The following is a 24,042-nucleotide window of genomic DNA, read 5'->3' on the forward strand; positions in this document are numbered from 1 at the left end:
GAAGTGTTCTCCTACTGGTTTTTTAATGTTATAATTCCTGATGTCAGATTTGTGCCCATTTATTCTTTTGCATAGAGACTGTCTAGTTTGGCCAAGGTACATGGCAGAGGGGCATTGCTGGCACATGATGGAATATATCCCTGGACACTCAATAACAGACTTAAAAGTGGCAATTCTTCAACAACAAAACAGACTCCCACGAGAAATTGCAAATTAATTCCAGTTCTGCAAACTGGACACCATCAAATTAGGCCTGAATAAAGACTGGGAGTGGATAGGTCACTACAAAAACTAATTTCCCCCTGCGGATACTCTCACCTTCTTGTTAGCTGTTTGAAAAGGGCCACCATGATTACATTGGCCTCATTAGAACTACAAAAGTGATTTCACCCGCTTCTTGTCAACTGTTAAGACTAGCCCACTTCCACTTTAATTGAATTGGCTCGTTAGCACTGACACCCCCCCCCACACACACACTTGGTAAGGCAACTCCCATCTTTTCATATGCTGTGTATTTATACCTCTCTACTGTATTTTCCACTCCATGCATCCAATGAAGTGGGTCTTAGCCCACAAAAGCTTATGTCCAAATAATTTTGTTAGTCTCTAAGGTGCCACATGGACTCCTTGTTGTTTTTATCTAGCTAGCTAATCTCAGAACTTTTCTGGTGTTAAAAACTAAATATAACATCAATTTAAAAGGAAATGTTATTTTTTACTAGAATATCATTTTTTCATAGGGGTCAATGGGAAGTCCTTTAACAAGACCTACGCCACGTTCACCAGCCAGTTGGTCCAGTCCTCTCACTTCCCCAACTAATACATCACAGAATACTTTGTCACCAAGGTAATATAAGGCTACATTATAACTTTACATGATAACTTGGTGTTATGAGGTTTTTTATGTGTTCTCCTGAATTCCAACCCCCTCAAAAAGTGCAGAAAGAACTTTACCCAAGTTAAATCAACCACTGGATACTTAGAATAATCACTTACTAAAAACTATTAACTAGGACAGGGGTCGGCATCCTTTCAGAAGTGCTGTGCCGAGTCTTCATTTATTCACTCTAATTTAAGGTTTCGCGTGCCAGTAATACATTTTAACGTTTTTAGAAGGTCTCTTTCTATAAGTCTATAATATATAACTAAACTATTGTTGTATAGTTTAGTTTACTATTGTTGTAAAGTAAGAAAAGTTTTTAAAATGTTTAAGAAGCTTCATTTAAAATTAAATTAAAATGCAGAGCTCCCCAGACCGGTGGCCAGGACCCGAGCAGTGTGAGTGCCACTGAAAATCAGCTCGCGTGCCGCCTTCGACACGCATGCCATAGGTTGCCTACCCCTGAACTAGGACCAATCTCCAGACAACTTAAAATTTTGAAGGGTAAAAGGAAGTAACCAATGAAATGCTCTACAGCTTAACTGCCATTTCTACCAGTCTAGAGGATTTCATAGGTCATGTTTTTGATGGTGATGGATTTAGTAGTTTGAAGTTTTAAATGTTAAAATTGTAGGCAAGTTCACTAGAATAGTTTTTTATATTTAATAGAGAAACTGTGCAGAAGCTCAAGGCATTAATACTTTCACAGTAGAGAGTGGAGCAACAGTCTGCTTCTGCTCTTCCTAAGCTCCTCCTGCTGCTGTTCCTAAATAAGCAGACCCCTTGTTGGCCATCCAGTTCCACCACTTAAAGTCCCAAGTATCAGTCATTGATGGTCTCCTTAACAAAGGAAGGCGGGGTGCCATTGAAAGGCAGCCACCACAGCTCCCACAGGAGTGTGGTTCCACTCCTGTGGCCCCACTCCTCAGTAAAATAATAGTCAGAAAATAAATTGAACCTTTTTATCCCCTTCTTCCATGTTTCCCTGGATCTACAGTGCATTCGATTATGACACGGAAAACATGAATTCTGAAGATATTTATAGTTCTCTTCGTGGCGTCACTGAAGCCATTCAGAACTTCAGTTTCCGTAGTCAGGAAGATATGAATGAGCCTGTGAAACGGGATTCCAAAAAGGACGATGGTGATTCAGTGAGTGTTTGAATGACAACGCGAGGAGCTGATTAAGTACAGCTGAATTGTATATCAAGGGTAGAATTTTCAGAGCACCTAAGTACCATTTTCAAAAGTGCCGTAGGCCTTTAGAATCTTAAATGCCTATCCATGCCTATCAACCTTTTGAAAATGGGACTGAGGCTCCTTAAGTCACTTAGGTGCTTTTGAAAATTGTATTCCTAGTCTTAAAGTAAAATAACCTGTTTATGTTAGAGATGTCAAATTCTAATTACAAAAAGCCATGCTGCTAATCAAGTCTATATAGAATGCCAGCACTTTAAATCCCGTTGGACTCTGGCTTTAGTTTTAACTTGCAGCTGCTTATTGGTGTTACCTGTTTTAGACTAAACAATCTGCTTTATATTCTTGCTGTTGTACTGGAGGGAGACTGTATGATTTCTGTCCCCGAATAATATCATTTGAATGAAATATGTACTTCATGAAATCTCTTTCAGAGAGCAAAACTTTGAGTAAAAATAATTCTAGACACCTTTTGATGTGTGTTCAAACAAGTTCAAACAAATGTTTTATAGTGTCTAAACGCTGTGGGCAAAACTTTCAAACTTGGGTATCTATGGTTCTAAAAATCACAACACAACAGAAAATCAGGCCAATTATTTAGGTGCTTAAATATGGATTTAAATACCTAACTTTAAGCTTCCTCTATGAAAACATTGCTGTTTTGTGTTCAGTTCAAACACCTAGGTCCTTTTTAGGCAATGTTCATATGCACCATTTGAGAGGAAAGCTAAGCTTTCTGAGGGCTTATCTAAATAAACACTTAGTTCACAGAAAGTAGCATTTAAATCTAGTGTGCTGTGCACTAGGGGTTTGTTTGGACCCTACTTTTGTGCACTAAAAGTTCCCTAGGGCGGTGATTCTCAAACCTTTTTCTCGCAGACCACTTGAAAATTGCTGAGGGTCTCGGCAGACCACTTAAAGATCTTTCCAAATGTTGTTTGTACCGTTAGCTAATTATTGTAAAGAGCTTTGGATAAAAGCACTATATAAGAAAAAACTTTATTATTATTATGGTTTTTTGTTCTACAAATAAAAGCGCAAAACTCACATTTTAATATCAGTAGTCTTACCTTTCTAATGCGATGGATGTGCCCTCTCTCCCCGGCCATGGCAGCCCCGAGCTGGGGCTGGGAAGTAGGGGGGTCTCTCCCTCTCTCCCCCACCGCAGCAGCCCCCGAGCTGAGGCTGGGAAGGAGGGCCATCTTTCCCCGCAGCCGCAGCCCTGGAGCTATAGAAAGTCGCCTCTTTCTCTGGCCCCCGCAACCCTGCACATCCCAAATTCCCCCCCACACCCCACCCCCACCCCTTCTTCTCACACCACTGCCCCCTCCCACCTACCCTCTATTCCCCCAAGGCCACCACCTCACCAAACATGTGCGTCTTCTCCAGGGTCCAGGCACCTAATTAATGTAGCCATGCCTGCATGGCTCCACTAATTAGGTGGGTCTCCCTTCTTTCTCTTGTGTGTGGCCGTCCAGACGTGCATCTTAGAGGGAACTATCCACGGACCACCTGAATGGAGCTCGTGGACCACTGGTGGTCCACGGACCACAGTTTGTGAACCACTGTTTAAGGGTGCTCAATGCATGGCAGCAGGGTTCAGGGGGACACTTAGTGAACGGCACAGTAGTATAGGGTAGATTTACAACTCAGCCTGCTGCGAACTAAGTGTTCATTTACACAAGCCATAAGTGTTGAGAAACTATGAGCCAATTTCAGATGTTAGTTGGTATTCTGTGGCATCCATGGAACCTTGCAAACTTCGTAGCTTGTCTTTAGGATTGTCTACATGAGAACTTAGCACACAGCAATTTAGGGTGTGCATTTACAGCCCACTGCCTACTCTGTACAACTCCCACATGTGGACACTGTTACTGTGTGCTAAGAGGGCCATCATGCGCTTTAGCTTAACCCTTTAAAGAAATGGATTTTAAAGTATACTAAAAGCTAAGCCACCCAAGAGCACTTTTAGTGCACAATAGGAATCTCCACAAAGGAATTAGTGTAGAGTAGCTAGAGTGCGGTAAATTTACACGTAGCTTGCTGCACACTAACTTTCCTGTGTAGACAAGACTATTATTTGCTCTGTTAACCTAAGAGGAATAGTGAACTAAAAAGTGAGTGAGATATTAAATATGTTTATGGGGAGGGGTGTTTTTATTTTTTCCTGGCAGATTTGCAGTGTCTCTGGAATAGCGGATCTGAGAGCAGGAGGTGGAGCAATTGATACAGGCCGAACAGCTCTTGATAACAAAACATCATTACTTAACACGATGCCTCCCCACTCTTCTCCACGTTCACGAGATTATAACCCGTACAATTACTCGGATAGTATCAGTTCTTTTAACAAATCTGCTTTGAAAGAAGCTATGTTTGATGATGATGCAGAGCAATTTCCTGAAGGTAAGTTCTAGATTACATTCTTTGTTGGAGGGGAAATCGTAAGATTTGTCTACATGTGTTGCGTAGTCATTAAGGTTTTCATGTAATAAATAGAGGCTAAGCTAAATTTAGCTATACATACATGTATCTGAAGGAACCGGACTGCTGATGCAATAAATCATGTTTTTGGACTAGGTTTATTGAATAGCAAATCCTATCTGAGTAATGTGAAAAGCAAGCAGTGTTACAAAAGCTATCAGACAGAAGTCCAATGTAATGGAATACTCCAGTATTAATATTCTTCCTCATAAATACGAAGTTACAGGAAAAGTAAGAGAATTGCTAACTGTAGCATATACTATATATTTGGGCTTAGGTTGTAGTAAGTACATTTTAGTGCATGACAGTCAAAAAGAAAAAATATTTGTAGTTATGTTGCTTTAGCTAATTTTTTTCAGTTGGTCAAGAGAAAAAAGATCTTTGTGAATTACATAATGAAAAAAGAAACTGGGTAAAACTAGTTTTGGCTACAGATGAAAGATTAACAGCACAGAGTTTTGGTAGTGAAATATTTTGATTTGAAACACAAGTTGGAGGTATTTTGTGTTGACTAAACATTTTTTTAAATGCATGTGCTGAAAAGGTGGCTGCGCTCAGACCATGTCAACATAGATATTCAGCTTGCTGCTTTATAATCTTTTTCGGTATATTTTCTTGTAATGTTTATAACCAAATGTTTTATTTTGCATTTGTTTCCTTCTCTCTTTCTTTCTTGCTCATTTTTCTTCCCTAATTCTGTAGCTTATAATAACATTTTCTATAGATCTGGTGCTGGCTGTAGCTCCATTGTGAACTTTATGTTCCCAATTATCAACTGGTCTGAATTGAGGCAAAACACTGATGACCAGCTGAGGATCTGGCCCCACATTCTTGAAACAAAAAGATGATGACCACTAAGATAGCACCCTACTGAGAGTTTGGTTTGAAGTATGTCCATAGGTAGCAGTGTCCCCAGGATTATGCAGCACTGCTTTGTCTACCTAGCCCTCTCTCAATCACTACTCTTTCATCTATGTCAATCAGTATAGTATCCTCTGTGTTATTTATATTGATATTGTATTCGATTTATTTTCCATCACCCCCAGATATTCAGTGTGTTGAAGTTGCTTGGATTGGAGGGAATGGTGGTTTAACAACTGGATAGGGAACAGTTGTGGCTTTTGGTATTCCATTGCAGGTTAGAATATGCACAACTAAATGGTAGATGGGCAAAAACAGTGGATTGTGGACTAGTGGAGAGATTCCTCTTTAAATAAAGGAGAAGGAAGCTTGTAGAACCTGTACTAGTGTCTGGCAAACAATCTTTACTGTCCTACCAAGTAGACCTTGAGGCACTTAAGTAAAATTATAAATTATTTGAATTACTCTTTCATTTCGATAAGTACCTCATGTTCATTAAAAATACGTTTATAAAAGGTTTTAAAGTCTAATTATAATGGTGTTTACCTTATAATAATACTGCTATCCATGCTCAGAAACAAATTCAAGTATATAGAAAAGTGATTTTGTTCATGATGAAATGATATCATATTAAGTTGAATACACAGATTTGTAATGAAGTCTTAACTTTTCACTATTCTTTAACATAGAGCATACACCAGCAAAAGGCCCCTGGTCTCTTGACACTCCCAATTGTACCTGCTTTACACCTTACTGAAAATCTCAAGGAAACCTTTTAAAATATGATGGCAATGCAGAAAAACTGGAAGGGGGGATTGTTGCTGTATTGCTTCAGTAGATAGTGAATATTTTGAAATGAGTATTCAGTTATAGTCTAATCTTTATTATGTCATTAAGAGCAGTTCTTACTAGAGACTGATGAGAAGGGATTTCTTGCTTCTGTCTCAACTGTAGTTCTGGTATTAAGCAATGGTTTGCCATAGGAACTACCTGAAAGAAAACAATACACTCTCTGGCATTGTTTGTATTCAGATTTAGTAATTGCACTCAGAGTGAGATTTATGAGATTCTCTACTTGAAAAATTAACTTATATTCAGCTTTTCTTGAAACGTCACCATTTATATAGCTAGTTGTCAGCATTAACAGCCACTGTCAGTTAGTTTTCAGTTATTTTATGTAAGATAAAAAGATGCGATATTTACTGGATCTAACCTAAGTGCACTTCTAGTTATTGACATAGCTTTTTACCAAGTTATGGTTGGGGTGAGTAAATAACCAATGTTTGTCTTTTACTATTTATTTGGGAAGTTTTAACATCTTTACATATCATTAATATGTAAACATAAGAAATGAAATGTTAATCATTACAACTCTTAGCTTTTCATTTTGATAACATTATGCAGTAATGTAATAATTACTCCTGGGGGGATTCTGCACCAAAAAATTCAAAATTCAACGTATTTTATTTGTCAAAATAATGCAATATAATCACATCAGTTTCAATTATTTTGGTAATGTATTTAAACTACAATACAGAAAACGTCACAATAACTATTCATCATTTCCTAAACACAAGAAAGTTAAGTTTACAAACACTTGGTAATTAATACCCTGCATTCAAGTTATAATCCTGGATTTTCATTTAAATTACATTACAGAACACCACAGAGGGGAAAAAATAAGAAGAATGTCATTTTAAATTGCTCAGACTTTCACACATGAAAGTCATACAGTTTTGCTAATCATTGTCCTGGACTTGACTGGGTACTTTGGGAAGTGCTTGCTTCTGATTGTCCTGATATTTTATTGACTGCTTGGTAAATGTTTTATTTGTCCTCAAAGTCTTTTTTTTTTTTTTTTTTTAAATGGGTAAGTAAAACAAATCCTGAGCTGTAATCTAACCCCATTGTGCCACTTTGGCACAGGAAAAATGTGAGAAAGTACATAGATCTTCCTCGCTGATTCCCTTACTGTCATTTATAAGGCTTTACATCACTGTGGCAATGTAGGAGCCTTAAAACTTTTTACAGGTTTTATGCTCCTGGGGGAATTGACTAAGAATGGGAACAGTTAACTAACAATAGGAACATAAACACTGTTACTATGCAGGCGGGCTGCTACATTTCTGACTCAGAGAATGAGATCAATTAGCTAGCAGGCAGGCTGCTACTTTTTTGGCTCCGGGAAAGAGCCTTCCTCCTGCATAATAAAAAGACCTACCCCTGGCGAGCCGCGGCAGCGAGCAAGAGGGACAGAGTCTATCTTGCTTGTTGGCAGGGACACACGCCCACCTCTGCCCCCTGATGGATAGCATCTCCCCCCACAGGCACGCATGCCCAGCCCCTCTCCCCCTGCAGTGATTTGCAACTCAGACTGCTCTAGGCACGCTGGAACAGACGCGCTGCCTGGGCTGCTGGGGAAGAGGCGCGTGTTGTGTCCTCCCCCCTGCAAATTTTCATTTTTCTGCACAGGGGACACAGAAATATGCGGGCCATATGAATTCTGCACCAAGTAAAAATAATCAAATCTCTCTATTTAGCAGGGTGTTATCATATTACAGTGTGAACATCCTTTACCACCAAGGACATGGTGTTTCTGGTGATTTTAGTAAATTGAATGAAACTACTGACTTTACTTGTATTGATCATTCCAGCCTGTCTGTCAAACATTAGTATTCCAAAAAATTGGACAGGCATGCTGGATTTGTTTTTAGCATAACATAAGAATGGCCATACTGGGTCAGACCAATAGTCCATCTAGCCCAGTATCCTGTTTTCTGACAGTGACCAATGCAAGATGCTTCAGAGAGAATGAACAGGACATGGCAATCAAGTGATCCATCACCTGTTGTCCACTCCCAGCATCAGGTAGTCGGAGGCCTAAGGACACCCAGAGTAGGGAGTTGCATCCCTGACCATCTTAGGCCTATCAATGGCTATTAGCTGTCCTCCATGAACTTATCTAATTCTTTTTTTAACCCAGTTATACTTTTGGTCTTCTCAGCATCCCATGGCAATGAGTTCCACGGGTTGACTGTGCATTTTGTGAAGAAATACTTCAGTTTGTTAGCTTTAAACCTGCTGCTATTAATTTCATTGGGTGATCCCTGGTTTTTGTGTTGTGTGAAGGGGTAAATAACACTTCCTTATTCACTTTCTCCACACCAGTCATGCTTTTGTAGAGTTCCATCATATTTCCCCCTTAATCGTCTCTTTTCCAAGATGAATAGTCCCGTCTTTTAATCTTTCATCATATGGAGGTTTAGCCTTAATAATATTTGTTGCCGTTCTCTGTACCTTTTCAGTTTCTAATATCTTTTTAGAGATGGGGTGACCAGCACTGCATGCAGTATTCCAGGTGTGGGTGTAACATGGATTTATATAGTGGCATTTTGATATTTACTGTCTTATCTATCATTTTCCTAATGGTTCCTAACATTCTGTTAGTTTTTTTGACTGCTGCTGCACATTGAGCAGATATTTTCAGAGAACCATCCACAATGACTCCAAGATCTCTCTTGATAGGTAACAGCTAATTTAGATCCCATCATTTTATATGTATAGTTGGGATTATGTTTTCCAATGTGCATTCTTTGCATTTATCCACATTGAGTTTCACTTGTCATTTTGTTGCCCAGTCACCCTGTTTTGTGAGATCCGTTTTTAACTCTTCGCAGTCTGCCTTGAACTTCACTATCTTGAGTAATTTTGTATTGCTACAAACTTTGCCACTCCCTGTTTGCACCCCTTTTTCTAGATCATTTATGAATATGTTGAACATTACTGGTCCCAGTACAGATCCCTGGGGGACACCGCTATTCATGTCTCTCCATTCTGAAAACTGACCATTTATTCCTACCCCTTGTTTCCTGTCTTTTAACCTGTTACTGATCCATGAGAGGACCTCACCTCTTATCCTATGACTGCTTACTTTGCTTAAGAACCTCTGGTGAGGACCTTGTCAAGGGCTTTCTGAAAGACCAAGTACACTATATCCACTAGATCACCTTTGTCCACCTGTTTGTTGACCATCTCAGAGAATTCTAATGGATTGGTGAGGTATGATTTCCCTTTACAAAAGACGTGTTGATTCTTCCCCAACAAATCGTGTTCATCTACATGTCTAGCCCTTGCATTGTGTCAGGTCAGGTGCAGCCTCGCTGCCGAGTCCTTGTACTGGGGGAGGTGGGACTTCAGGGTGAACTTCCACCTCAATGCAGTCAGTGGCCTGTGCTCCCCACTGCTAGAAATGTGGAGATCGGGTCACAGACTTCCAGTATGACATTGGACTCGTCATTTAAGGCTTGATATCAAGGGGAGTCTTTCCATTGATTTAAAAAGACAGCAGATAGGGGACTTAATTAACCTGTACCTCAGTTTCTCCATCCGAAAAACAGGGATAATAATAATAATTGCCTGCCTAACAGGAGTTTGTGTAAATTCATTGTTTTTGGTTAGGTACTTTGAGGACATCAGATGGAAGTGCTTAGAAGTGCAGTTTTGCAAAGTGTTTTTTATAATTCCAAAACCTTTATGCTTCATTCATGCAGTAAAAACAACAAGGAGTCTGGTGGCACCTTAAAGACTAACAGTTTTATTTGGGCATAAGCTTTTGTGGGTAAAACACCACTTCTTCAGATGCATGGAGTGAAAATTATAGATGCAGGCATTCTATAATGACACATGAAGGGAAGGGAGTTACTTCACAAGTGGACAGTGTTGACAGGGCCAGTTCGATCAGAGTGGATGTAGTCCACTCCCAATAATAGATGAGGAGGTGTCAATTTCAGGAGAAGCAAAGCTGCTTTTGTAATGAGCCTGCCACTCGAAGTCCCCATTCAAGCCCAAATTAATGGTGTTAAATTTGCAAATGAATTTTAGTTCTGCTGTTTCTCTTTGACGTCTGTTTCTGACAGTTTTTTGTTCAAGTATAGCTACTTTTAAATCTGGTATAGAATGTCCAGGAAGATTGAAGTGTTCACCTACTGGCTTTTGTATGTTACCGTTCCTGATGTCCGATTTGTGTCTATTTATTCTTTTTGATCAGCATTCATGCAGTAGGCACTCCTCCTGGATCAAAGGAGAATTTAAATTTGGGACTTTATGGGACTACTCCTCCTCCCACTGGGTGATGGTGGAGCAACTTGCCAAAGGGAGTTAGGAGCAGGGCCCCACCGGGCCCGCCCCCATCATCACTTTACAAAGTAGGAGGTGGGAGGGCTAGACAAAGATGCAGGTAGGCCAGCCAGCCTTATGCTATGTGTGCAGTCAGTCAGTGTGCTGCAGGGAAGGCTGGATTACTTGTGGCAGTAGGTACCCTATGCTGTCCTGTCCTCAGGGCCAGTGCCAGCTAAGCGGGACTGGGCAGCTGAGACTAAGCAATAAATGGCCAGGAGTAATGGATCCCCCTCCACCTGGGCCAGAGCCCTTCAGAGCGTTCCCACAGGTAAGCAATGGGCGTGGGGCAATTGGGTTTTTTACTTCTTCAAATTCTGTGATGGGCAGGGCCGGGGAGCGCTCAGCTGGGGGAGAGAACTTGAGTGGCGGAAGTCTGTGGGGAGAGGGGTATGGAGGGAAAGAAGTGGGAGGCAGAGGGAGGAGGAATGTGGCGGCGGGGAGGAGAGGATAAGACTCAACTCTTTTCAGTGGATGGGCGATTACATTTGCCTGGTGGCCAGTTTCTCATGAGAATGGGGCTGGGGATTTGGTTCCTTCACCCCTGGGGATATAGGGTCTGCTGGTCTGGTACATAAAGCTGGCATCCCCATGCTGCCTCAGTGGGACATTTTGCCTTCTTGGTTCTGTGAGCTAAGCGGGTATTGTTGTTGTTAAAGTAGCAGCCAGCCTTTATTTTACTGCCAGGATTCATCTCTAGCTGCAACAGCCACTCCTCTTGGCAGTTCTTATTCATTGCCTGAGGTGCTTACTGCTGTTGGAACAATAAACATAGGAAGTGCTCAAGCTTGTTTATGTGAAGAAGTGAAAATGAGGTGGCAGCTTTTGCAGTCTGATTCCAGCCATTTTCTTCCTGTCAGGCTGTAAATGCCAGCTGAGGGTGAGGCCTGACACCTTGTTTTATTGTGTGAAGAAAGGAGAGAGATTTCTCAATTAGTTTTAACTGCTGTTTGCCATTATATGTTCCCCAGGATCAATGAGGGGGTCGGGGCACTTGCAAAAGCTGTTTTGCAGGCTGCCTGCATGTCAGCTATCAGGGTATATCAAAAAACCTGTGACTGACATTTTTTATTCCCAAGTTTAGTGTTTTTAATTAGGTATCTTCTGCGTGTCTTGTCTTCACAAACACCATCTGGCACAGAGTGGAAAACATGCTCCATTTTCTTTAGAAAGAAATTGCAGAAAAGTGGAGGTTTTTTTTTTTTTTTTCCAAATATATATTTTTTTCATTTGCTTGGATTCAGGGATTTGGCTGGAAGGGGGATGTGCACGCGGCAGGGGTGAGCGTGGAGGGGGAGTGGGAGGGAAGAGATGAGGGAGACAGTGGGGAGGGGGGTGGAGCCTGGGGCAGAGCAGGGGTGGAGTATGGGTGGGGCCACAGGCAGAAGAGGCTGTCTGGTGTGCTGCTGCCTCTCCAAGAGGAAGCTTCTCCCACCTCCCATGTTCTTTACTATAGTTTCAACCATTTTAATGGAACTGAAGTTAGGATTACCGCCCTGTAATTGCCATTATCGCCTCTGGAGTCTTTTTTAAAAATTAGTGTCGCATTAGCTACGAATTCATACTATACATTTAATTTAATTATTTGGTACCCAGAGCAGTATTATACAATGTCAGTCCTTCAAAAACTGCTAAATTTCTTAGCACATGAACTTACGCAATAACCTTTGAATGTGTGAAGTCAGCAATGTTGATGAGAATATCATGCTGATTAAATTTATACTGTGGAATTAACTTGTCTGGGCAGAATATATGCCTCGTTTCCCTAATATAATGTCAATATGTGTTCCCAATAATAAAATTTGTCATGGTATCTTATCTTCAGTGTCTGTTGCAGGACTAATTTGGCCTTGGTAATAAAAATAATCATATTCAGTAAAAGTTTTCTGTTCCAGTCCTCTGTACTAATTAATGACTATCATAGGGTTGAGGCAAAAAACAGTTTCCTTTAGGTGAACATTAATGGTCCATTTAAAGAATTTGCAAAGCATGCATTATTAGTCACAAACTCTAACATACTAATTTATGGACGAAGGGGAGAGAGGTACTACTTGAATAAACATTTTTGTTTTCATGTATCCATGTCCTTGGGTTATTCATCCAAAACAGAGGATAAATGGAACAAGTGGAGTTCTATTCTGTGCATTGCAGAAAAAGTTTTGATCTAAAATATTCAGTAGATGGTAAATATTATACTGAGGTAGTGAAAATTTACACAGTTCTAATTAATTCACTTTTTGCTAGTTTCTTCTCCCCAAGATGACTTATTGTTACTAAATAGTAATAACGTAATAATAAACTCAAGGACTGATTAACGTGGGATTTATCTGTATGTGATGTCGTAACAAATTTTATTGCAGAAATATTTCACTTGTAGCTCAGTGTCAACTTGAAATAGTCCTAGAGAAAAATACAAGACTCTGTTTAATTGCCATGTTTTGCAGATGTGCTAAAATTTGACTCCTTCCATTATATGCCTTGTAAAATAGAAGTTTATTTGAGAAAGAGATTTTTTTGTATATGTGTTTTACCTTTTTTCCTTCAAAAAGTACTGTGAGGTTCTTAATCTTCTGCCTGTACAGTAAGACACAGACAGAAGGCATGAGAGTTCCCTTTTCAAAGGCCAGAGATATCTTACTATTTGGTAACGAAATAAAGACAACAACTTGATATTTGAATTCACATTGAAGACCAGGTTTTATTGACGTTTTGCTGGCATCTTGGGTTGACTGCCCAATCTGTATAAGTATCAGTCTAGTTATTCATGTCTTGTTCATCACTGTGGTATCCCTCCCCTATATTTTTTAAATTCTCCTACACAGAGAGCTTGTCCTAGTGACAGCAGCCTGAGCAGCGGCAGCCCTGTGGAATTCCTAGTCTAGTCAGCTTCACATACCTGTTCAGTCACTGGAAGATTCAAGCTGCAGTCAGTTCATTTGCAAGTTGATTTTTGCCATCATGCCAGACATTTGTTTCTCAGGAATGCTGACCACACTGAAAATACAGTATTTATTTGTGTTTATTTTGAGGGTAAAAATGTCCTTGCAGACGGAGTTGAGAAAAATAAACAACAGTTTCTAGGCTGATAGGCCTTAAAACTATCTCTGCATTATGTGATAGGAGTTGCTTTTTATCACCTCTACAGTTTGAGGAATATGTCCATTTATTCCTTTTTAATAGAGCCCCCTATGGACCATTCTGATCTGGTTGCAGAGTTACTGAAGGAATTGTCAAACCATAATGAGAGAGTTGAAGAAAGAAAGGCTGCTTTGTATGAGCTTATGAAATTGACTCAAGAAGAATCCTTTGGTGTTTGGGATGAGCACTTCAAAACGATACTACTTCTGTTACTTGAAACTCTTGGGGACAAAGAGGTAAGTTCAACCCAAAGTTCAACCCAAAGTGCCCGGAAGTTGCTTTTGACATTAGGGCCCATTCTTCAATAACACTTCACATGGATGAAATTCATATTGGGTTTAAATGGTATCTCTAGAAGGGGATAAACAAGTTGCTGGTAGTAGTAAAATACTTTGTAATGACAGTCTACAAATGGGACTAAGAAAATTTCTTTAAATTTAGAATAATCTTAGTGTCCCAAAAAGTAAAAAGAGACAGTCGTCATGTTTACTTTACAGGGTTTTTTTCGTGTTTTGGGTTCTCCCAGTATCCAGTCTTGTTGACTCCCACTCTGTCCAAAGTTCTGTGCATTAGGCACACACAGTCCAGCATCTGGTAATGGACTGGATAGGGGTCAGGTACATGGCTTTTTCTCCATACTACATATTTATATTGAGATAGCAATTTAAAAAAATAAAATACAAAATAACTGAAAAATACACACCCTTTTGTATCAAAAAGGCATTTCTCTGATTCTCCCTCCCCTGTTTCCTATACTGGTTTCATGTTCAGGTGATTTTTATGGTGGATGACAGTATAATTCATATATATTATGCACAGCGAGTACTATTAGTTTGAACTCTGGGGTGGGAGTTATGGAAGCTTAAAATTGGTTGCTCATCCTTTTTTTACCTTAGGGTGTATTCACGTAATTACTATGAAATTCAAAGTATTCTTATTTGTAGGTCGCCTTCTAAGTGGGCCATGCAAAGCTTGACTTTAAAAATATATAAATAGGAAGTTTGTGTACACTAGGGATGTAAATATTGTTTAATAAGATAACCATTTAAACTATAAAATTAAATTGTTTAACCAGATAACCGATTAAAGGAAGAGGGGACCAGGTACCTAGTTTGTCCCGATGTGGCCTCCGCAGACACTCCGTGCCACCCCAGCAGCAGCTTCCCTTCCCTTCACTGACCAATGCGCCCTCCGTCTCCGCAGCCAAACCCCTTCCAGTGGTGCTGGGGGAGGCTGGGGACTACTTTAACCCCCACCTCCCGCCCCGACTGGGCTGGGGCCGGCACAGCTGGGGCACAGGTCAGTCTGTTGCAGGAGAACTGGTTCAAGACCCGCACGCAGGGGATTAACAGTTAGTGTGGATTAACAGTAAGACTAATGCTTACCAGTTAACCATTTAATATTTTACATCCCTAGTGTATACACTTTTCCAAAAGAGGAGAATATGGGATAGGAGGGAGATGGTTTCCCTAGCTTTCTGGGAGGATACGAAACTTAGCTTTTGCTAGCCCCTGCTATGTTCCAAGGTAGAAAATTCTAAAACACATACAACATTATGTATAAAAAATAAATGTTAAGTAATTTTAGAGGCTTCTAAAATGTAGTTATAATTGGCAAGTCCCTTTCAGTTCCATATAATTAGGCTTACTATAATTAGTATACCACAGTTAGACTTGTAACTAGACATGTCTTTTCAATCAGAGGGACTCAAAAATTGCAATAACATTTTTGAAAACTAAAATATTTCTAAACCATTTTTTTTTTTTTGGTAAAATAAATAATTTAGACAAAATATGGGAATAGTGTTGTGTAAAGGTTTTATTGGCACTCACTTGGGATGATCTGCATATGTTGCTTGTGTTTTTGCAAGCATACATTGCATCTACATACGTTGCTTAGTAAAAACTTCATAACACCATGTAAGAGATATATAGATATATATATAGATAGATATATATAGATATATATATCTATCTATATATATATATATATATATAGATATATAGATATATATGGGGGGGTGAGAATATGGGTTGGGATGATGTAAAGATTTTTCTGGTAGTTCCATATGCTTAGGGCTTGAATGAATAGGCTTGTACTGTATGCATTTGGGGGGAGCATATTATAATTTACATTATATTTCCACTGTCAAACAAGTTTGTGTCCAATTGCTGAGCTAATATTAAAAGCACATTGTCCGTTCAAAGAGAAATAACTCAATTATATACAATATTTAACCTTTAGCATGCAATCAGAGCTTTGGCATTGAAAGTTTTAAGAGAAATTCTAAGGAACCAACCAGCAAGATTTAAAAATTATGCGGAGCTTACAATTATGAAGACACTAGAAGCTCATAAGGATCCTCATAAGGAGGTTAGTAAGCGGCTCTGTGTGTTTTGTGTATTTGAGGATGACACATGTCAAAGCACAAATCAAATGTAATGTTCAAAGAACATGCTTGATAAATTATTCAAATGCCAGTGGGGAAGTACACTTCTACCCCGATGTAACACGAATTCAGATATAACATGGTAAAGCAGCGCTCCGGAGGAGGGGGGCTGCGTGCTCCGGCGGATCAAAGCAAGTTCGATATAACACAGTTTCACGTATAAAGCGGTAAGATTTTTTGACTCCCGAGGACAGCGTTATATTGGGGTAGAGGTGTAATTGGTTTGATAGTCAAGGATTCAGCAAATATTGGTTAATAAAGGCATGCTAGAGTAGGAAGAATTGCTGTTTTATGGACCCTGAAATGCACAATTTCAACCCTAATAAAGTGAATTCCTACTTACCTATTGTCCCCAAATGACACACAGATGCACCCAACTAAATATGAGCATCAGATGGTACTAGTAGAAGGATAAAGGAGATTGCCTCCCTATAAAGCTATAGGTCCTAGAAGAAATGTGTACACGGGGAAACATTTTTATATTGTATCATCACTATCATGTTTTTGCTTTTCAAAGTGTATTTCTCAGAAAAGCAGAAGCATAAAATGAATGCTACATCTAGTTCAATAGAGGGAAAGGTGAGAAAAGATACATCTTGATATAATTTTTGTAAACCGAAGAAAAGGAGCAAATATTATGGTTCTCATCATTTTAGTACTTCTCTAAAACAAATTAATCTGACCGCAAGTTGGGTCTACTATACCACCTGGAGATTTAGAAGCTCTTTAAAAGTAAACAAAAGGTGTCAATGGAAAACCCTATGAGAATCTACTTGTATGGCATGGTGTTGTTGCAAAGAGCATATGTGATGGTTTTGTGTCCATTGACAAATTCTAAAATGTTTTGTAGCAACATGGTTAATCCAGAGCCTGGTAATTCATTTTAATAATATACAGAAATGCTCTCAATTATGTATAAAGATACCAACACTTCAGAAATTCCTTGACATGCTGTTTGCTGTAATATATATGCTGTTAATAGTGCGACTTCATGGTTTTAAACTGTTTGTGCAGTCCTGGGGGTCATGCAGCTTCAACCATGTTCCTTCAAACAGAAGAACCCTGCCCTGCCACTGGAATCAGTGTGGTATGGGACTGCAGCTTTTTCCCTACCAAGTATCTTTGGCCAATTAGTGACTGGGTGGAGTGTTGGGGAAGGCAAGAAATTTCACACCTGGCCTTGCACAGTGTTGCTTTGACCAACAGCGCCACTGCAGATGTGTTGGAGGATGAGACTGAACATGACAAGGGGCCACAGTTCTATCCTATCCAGTTTTTTAGCCAAATTATACTACTGGGGGGACATGCTTGAAAGTTCTTTTCTCATAGCGTTGGTGCAGCAATAGAGGGGGAGCAAAGGGAACTCATGGATATGACAGGATAACCAGGTGATGCAGAGTGGGGATAGAGGATAAAGAAGGAAAGGGGAAATACAGTGAAATTAAATGTGAAGGGTAAAAAAGACGGGGTGGGGAAACATGCAGAGAGAAGGAAGCCACAGTACCGCGCACGCGCTCTCTCTCTCTCTCTCTCTCTCACACTCACACACACACTCACTCACTCTCTCTTCCCCCCCCCCCCCCCAGATGTAGGAAATACACATGGGGGGGAACAGGAGACATAATTGTATTGATATATAAAAGAAATATAACTACAATGTCCACCATAAAATTAGGGTTGCCAGGTGCCCAGTTTTCGACTGGAACACCCGGTCAAAAAGGGACCCTGGTGGCTCTGGTCAGCGCCCGTTAAAAGTTCGGTTGGCACAGGGTTGGCAGGCTCCCTATCCAGCTATGCGCAGCTCCCCAGAAATGGTGACATGTCCCTCCGGTGTAGGGGCAGCCAGGGGGCTCTGCAGGCTGCTCCCGCCCCGAGCACCAGCTCCACAGCTCCCATTGGCCAGGAAACGCAGCCAATGGGGCTGTAGGGGAGGCCCCTGCGGGCAGAGGCAGTGCGCAGAGCTGCCTGGCCGTCCCTGCACCTAGGAGCTGAGGTACATGTCACTGCTTCTGGGGAGCTGCCTGAGGTAAGCACCACCTGGAGCCTGCACCCCGAACCTGCTGCCCCAACCCTAAGCCCCTACTCAAACTCCCTTCTGGAGCCCGCACATGAGTTCAGACTCACCCTAACCCCTTCCCAGAAGCAACCAGTGAAGGGGGACGTTCTAGAGCAGGGGTGGCCACCCTGAACCTGAGAAGGAGCCAGAATTTAACAATATACATTGCCAAAGAGCCACAGTAATACATCAGTAGCCCCCCATCAGCTCCACCCCTCCCCCCGCTCCCAGTGCCTCCCGCCCACTGGCAGCCCCGCCAATCAGTGCCTCTCCCTCCCTCCCCGAGGGAGGAACGAGGGCACAGCAGGATCAGGGGAGGGGACGGGAAGGGGTGTAGTGGGGGCAGGGTCTGTGGCAGAACAGTGAGCACCCCCCGGCACATTGGAAAGTTGGCTCCTGTAGCTCCAGCTCCAGAGTCGGTGCCTATATAAAGAGCCGCATATTAACTTCTGAAGAGCCACAGGTTGGCCACCCCTGTTCTAGAGCTTCACGTAGCAAGCAGCACTCTGTACATAACAAAGCTGTCTGTGTGCTGTGCCAGCCAGCAGGGAGCATGGTTGCAGAAGCATGCCTTTTAGGGTAGAACCCTGTCCAGTCTTCCCATTTGTATCCACATCCTCTTGATCCGCGAACTGTTAGCACCCAACTAATAACTGTTATGTTCCCTTACTAAATCCTCTATTAGTTGAAGAATCTGGTGCAAATTTTTGCTATTTTTTCTAACTTTTATGCAAGTTAGACTTAATTTTAGAAGTAAAAATGTATGTGCTGTTATCTAAAATAATTTTCTTGAGTGAATGGAAAATCTGTGTCTTTGATCAGCAAGGACCTGCAAGAAGTAGAGAGTTACAGTAAGGAAATTGTGTGTTAAAAATATTAACAAAAACTTCAACAGTCTGTCAAGGGTGGATGTGGAATAGCAATCACTAAAGAGATTCCAGGCTTGACTCAGCACCTATTGCCAGGGAGACTTGGGGAATGTTGATGTCTGTATTGCCACAATGCAGAGGTTAGGCCTAGATTATTACCCAGGTTTTCAGACGAGCTGCTTGCATTTGGGATCTGCTGGGTGCCAAGTGTCACGGAGTTTGGGGGACACAAAGCCCTGAACCCCCAGCTTCCTGCAATTCACCATGACTCTCAGCCAGCCAGTAAAGCAGAAGGTTTATTTAGACGACAGGAACACAGTCCAAGACAGGTCTTGCAGGCACAGACAACAGGATCCCCCCCAGTTAGGTCCATCTTGGGGTCCCAGGGCACCCCAGCCCCCTTGGGAGGTCAGAGCCCCGTCTGCCTCCCAGCCATATCACCAGCCAGCTCCTGAAACTCTCCCTTCAGCGACCCCTCCCACAGCCTTTGTTCAGTTTCCTGAGCAAAGGTGTCACCTGGCCTCTAACCCCTTCCTGGGTTCTCACATTACATGCTCAGGTATTTTCCCTCGGTCAGTCTCCCATCCCCCAACGCAGACCATCCTAGCCACACTTCCCTGTCAGCATTCAAAGACCACAGTAAGAACAGTCCCAGTTTGTCACACCAAGGATTTTTGAAAATTTGTCTCTATTGGTCTCTTCCAGTCCAAATCATTTTACAGTGCTGCAGAGCTGCAGATATGTAATTAAATTGTAAATAAAACTAAATAAAAATACAAACATCTATTGATTTCACTGCAAGGTTCAAGAGCAGAACTGTCAGAATTTAGACTGCATAAGCATTTTTTAAAAACTATTTTCTCCATTGTTTTATTTAATCTTTGTTTAGGTGGTGAGATCTGCTGAAGAAGCTGCTTCAATGCTGGCCACTTCCATTAGCCCAGATCAGTGCATCAAAGTACTTTGTCCCATTATCCAAACTGCAGATTACCCCATTAATCTGGCTGCAATCAAAATGCAGACAAAAGTGATAGAGAGAGTATCTAAAGAAACACTTGCTCAGCTTTTACCAGAGATTGTGCCAGGTCTAATACAGGTAAGAAACCACAGCAGATGTAAAGAATTAAACCAGAAGTTTAAATCTCTTTAGCATTTCACTCAGCTCTCATTTTGATTTGGGTAGTAGATGATTGCATTTGAGGCCCTGTGATGGGGTATATAAAGCCCACACTGGCCCAGGAATGGTTAGAGAGCGTTTGAGAGCTCTATCTGGTATACCTGGGGATGGAGTGGTCAGGTTGAGGGAGGAACTCAAAAGAAAGTGTGTGTGACAATCTCCTGGGAGGAGAGGCTGTATAAGGAAGGGTGGGGAGTGGGAGAAAGGTATAGCTGCAGAAGCCAGGATTAGCTATGTAGTGAGTCCAGTGAAGGGGCAGTACTCGCAGAAAGTTTATCTGAGGAGATTGAGTCACAGGGAAGAACAGAGAAATGGAGAGGCTGAAACTTCAAATCCAGCAGAGGTGAGACAGGTGCAGTGGTATTTATAGTGTAGACTCTATTTTTGTTGGAAAGGCGGACCAAAGGGAAGCCTTTGGGGTTTGCGGTATTTGTTTCAATGCTGGTGAAGGACATTGCCCTGGCAAAAGCAGCACTTTAGTGGAATCTGCCAGAGGCCCAGATCCCAAACACAGGAGACCCTCAGAAAAAAAAAACCACAATGGGGTGCTCCGAAACAGGTCCAAAATATCTTCATTGTTTGGAGCAACATCATTCTGATTCTCAGTCAGTCAGTCTAGGACTTTAAGGAGATGCATTACATTTTAATGTGTTCATAAAGAATAAAATTATTACATTAAATTTCAGCTTTAGGGGCTATTAATAGATTACTTTTAAGTAGTGGTTCTCAATCTGTGTTTCAAAACTGTCCTGTAAAGCTCTCCCTTCATTTCTTAAAATTAAATATTTTAAGAACGAGGGGGGCGGGATTTGGATTTTGGAAAGAGAGTCCATGAGGTGACTTTCCTTTTTTGAAGTTGCCCAAAGAATGAAAACATTGGATAATCTGTTTTGGGGCAACTGAGGTCTGGTTTTGTATTGATATGCAGAATAATCTAGCAGTCATCTTATTGAATTTAGTTATTTGCAGTTTTTAATTGTGCCGTTGATTAGAAATGGCTCTCATTTACTTCAACAGACCACAATGCACAGAATCCCTAAGATTTTAGAAACATTAAAAAACATTTATCCAGGTGCAACACATTTTCAGCCTTTAGATTAGATTACTTGAAACCATTTTATAGTGATACTTTATTTTCAGGAAGATTTCTTAATTTAGTGGCTAGTGATGATATACATTGAAATTAACATTTGAGAAGTCTTGGTTCATGTTAAACATGATGACTGCATAATATTATTTTTTTATGTTCCACATGCTGATCTCTACTAAATCATTAAGAATCTTAATCCAGTGAAGTTATGATTTCACCTATTAGATGCTCAGCATATTGCAGGATCTTATCATACATTTGGGTGACTTAAATTGGCTCTATTAATTCAGTTTTAAAGGTTTTGTATAGTGGGGTGGGGATAGCTCGGTGGTTTGAGCATTGGCCTATTAAACCTTCAATCCTTGAAGGGGCCACTTAGGGATCTGGGACAAAAATCTGTCTGGGGATTGGTCCTGCTTTGAGCAGGGGGTTGGACTAGATGACCTCCTGAGGTCCCTTCCAACCCTGATATTCTGTGATTCTAGATACTATGTAATATTTTTCTCTGTTCCTTTAAAATAGTTTTTATTTTCTTTTGTATAAAATCCACTATTTTAAAAATGAGAGAGAGAAGACAGGGCCACAAAGCATATGTCAAAAACAACAAGGAGTCTGGTGGCACCTTAAAGACTAAGAGATTTATTTGGGCATAAGCTTTCGTGAGTAAAAACCTCACTTCTTCGGATGCATAGAGTGAAAGTTACAGATGCAGGCATTATATACAGACACATGGAGAGCAGGGAGTTACTTCACAAGTGGAGAACCAGTGTTGACAGGGCCAATTCAATCAGGGTGGATGTAGTCCACTCCCAATAATAGATGAGGAGGAGTCAATTCCAGGAGAGGAAAAGCTGCTTCTGTAGTGAGCCAGCCACTCCCAGTCCCTATTCAAGCCCAGATTAATGGTGTTGAATTTGCAAATGAATTTTAGTTCTGCTGTTTCTCTTTGAAGTCTGTTTCTGAAGTTTTTTTGTTCAATGATAGTGACTTTTAAATCTGTAATAGAATGACCAGGGAGATTGAAGTGTTCACTTACTGGCTTATGTATGTTACCATTCCTGATGTCCGATTTGTGTCCATTTATTCTTTTGCGGAGGGACTGTCCCGTTTGGCCAATGTACATGGCAGAGGGGCATTGCTGGCACATGATGGCATATATGACATTAGTGGATGTGCAGGTGAATGAGCCCCTGATGGTGTGGCTGATGTGGTTGGGTCCTCTGATGCTGTTGCCAGAGTAGATATGGGGACAGAGTAGGCAACGAGGTTTGCTACAGGGATAGGTTCCTGGGTTGGTGTTTCTGTGGTGTGGTGTGTAGTTGCTGGTGAGTATTTGCTTCAGGTTGGGGGGTTGTCTGTAAGCGAGGACCGGCCCGCCTCCCAAGGTCTGTGAGAGTGAGGGATCATTTTCCAGGATAGGTTGTAGATCGTGGATAATGCGCTGGAGAGGTTTTAGCTGGGGGCTGTATGTGATGGCCAGTGGTGTTCTGTTATTGTCCTTGTTGGGCCTGTCCTGCAGTAAGTGATTTCTGGGTACCCGTCTTGCTCTGTCAATCTGTTTCCTCACTTCCCCAGGTGGGTATTGTAGTTTTACGAATGCATGATAAAGATCTTGTAGGTGTTTGTCTCTGTCTGAGGGGTTGGAGCAAATTCGGTTGTATCTTAGGGCTTGGCTGTAGACAATGGATCGTGTGATGTGTCTTGGATGGAAGCTGGAGGCATGTAAGTACGTATAGCGGTCAGTAGGTTTCCGGTATAGGGTGGTGTTTATGTGACCATCACTTATTTGTACTGTAGTGTCCAGGAAGTGGATCTCTTGTGTGGACTGGTCCAGGCTGAAGTTGATGGTGGGGTGGAAATTGTTGAAGTCCAGGTGGAATTCTTCAAGGGCCTCCTTTCCGTGGGTCCATATGATGAAGATGTCATCAATATAGCGCAAGTAGAGGAGGGGCATTAGGGGACGAGAGCTGAGGAAGCGTTGTTCTAAGTCAGCCATAAAAATGTTGGCATACTGTGGGGCCATGCGAGTACCCATAGCAATGCCACTGACTTGAAGGTATAAGTTGTCCCCAAATCTGAAGTGGTTGTGGGTGAGGACAAAGTCACAAAGCTCAGCCACCAGGCTTGCTGTGGCCTCATCAGGGATACTGTTCCTGACAGCTTGTAGTCCATCCTCATGTGGAATATTGGTATATAGTGCTTCTACATCCATGGTGGCCAGGATGGTGTTTTCAGGAAGAACATCAATGCATTGTAGTTTCCTTAGGAAGTCCGTGGTGTCTCGAAGATAGCTGGGAGTGCTGGTAGCATAGGGTCTGAGGAGAGAGTCCAAATAGCCAGATAATCCTGCTGTCAGAGTGCCAATGCCTGAGATGATGGGGCGTCCAGGGTTTCCGGGTTTATGGATCTTGGGTAGCAGATAGAATACCCCTGGTCGGGGTTCTGCGGGTGTGTCCATGTAGATTTGTTCCCGTACTGTAGCTGGGAGTTTCTTGAGCAGATGGTGTAGTTTCTTTTGGTATTCCTCAGTGGGATCAGAGGATAGTGGCCTGTAGAATGTGGTCTTGGAGAGTTGCCTGGCAGCCTCCTGTTCATAATCTGACCTGTTCATTATGACTACAGCACCTCCTTTGTCAGCCCCTTTGATGATGATGTCAGAGTTGTTTCTGA

At 41.4% G+C, this 24,042-nt stretch overlaps 1 protein-coding gene across 40 annotated transcripts in view; it reads left to right on the forward strand.

Annotated features, from left to right (window-relative positions):
* Positions 1–24,042, forward strand: part of CLASP2 (cytoplasmic linker associated protein 2) — a 277,113-nt gene that overhangs the window by 244,166 nt on the left and 8,905 nt on the right. For all 40 annotated transcript variants that reach the window (XM_054019451.1, XM_054019452.1, XM_054019454.1 and 37 more), the window contains 6 exons: positions 741–847; positions 1,878–2,031; positions 4,251–4,479; positions 13,774–13,967; positions 15,976–16,104; positions 19,995–20,201. In XM_054019451.1, coding sequence (XP_053875426.1) covers positions 741–847; positions 1,878–2,031; positions 4,251–4,479; positions 13,774–13,967; positions 15,976–16,104; positions 19,995–20,201 — 1,020 coding nt within the window. The remainder of the gene's footprint in view (positions 1–740; positions 848–1,877; positions 2,032–4,250; positions 4,480–13,773; positions 13,968–15,975; positions 16,105–19,994; positions 20,202–24,042) is intronic.

Source organism: Malaclemys terrapin, chromosome 2, assembly GCF_027887155.1.
Source record: "Malaclemys terrapin pileata isolate rMalTer1 chromosome 2, rMalTer1.hap1, whole genome shotgun sequence".
NCBI classification, from domain to species: Eukaryota; Metazoa; Chordata; order Testudines; family Emydidae; genus Malaclemys; species Malaclemys terrapin.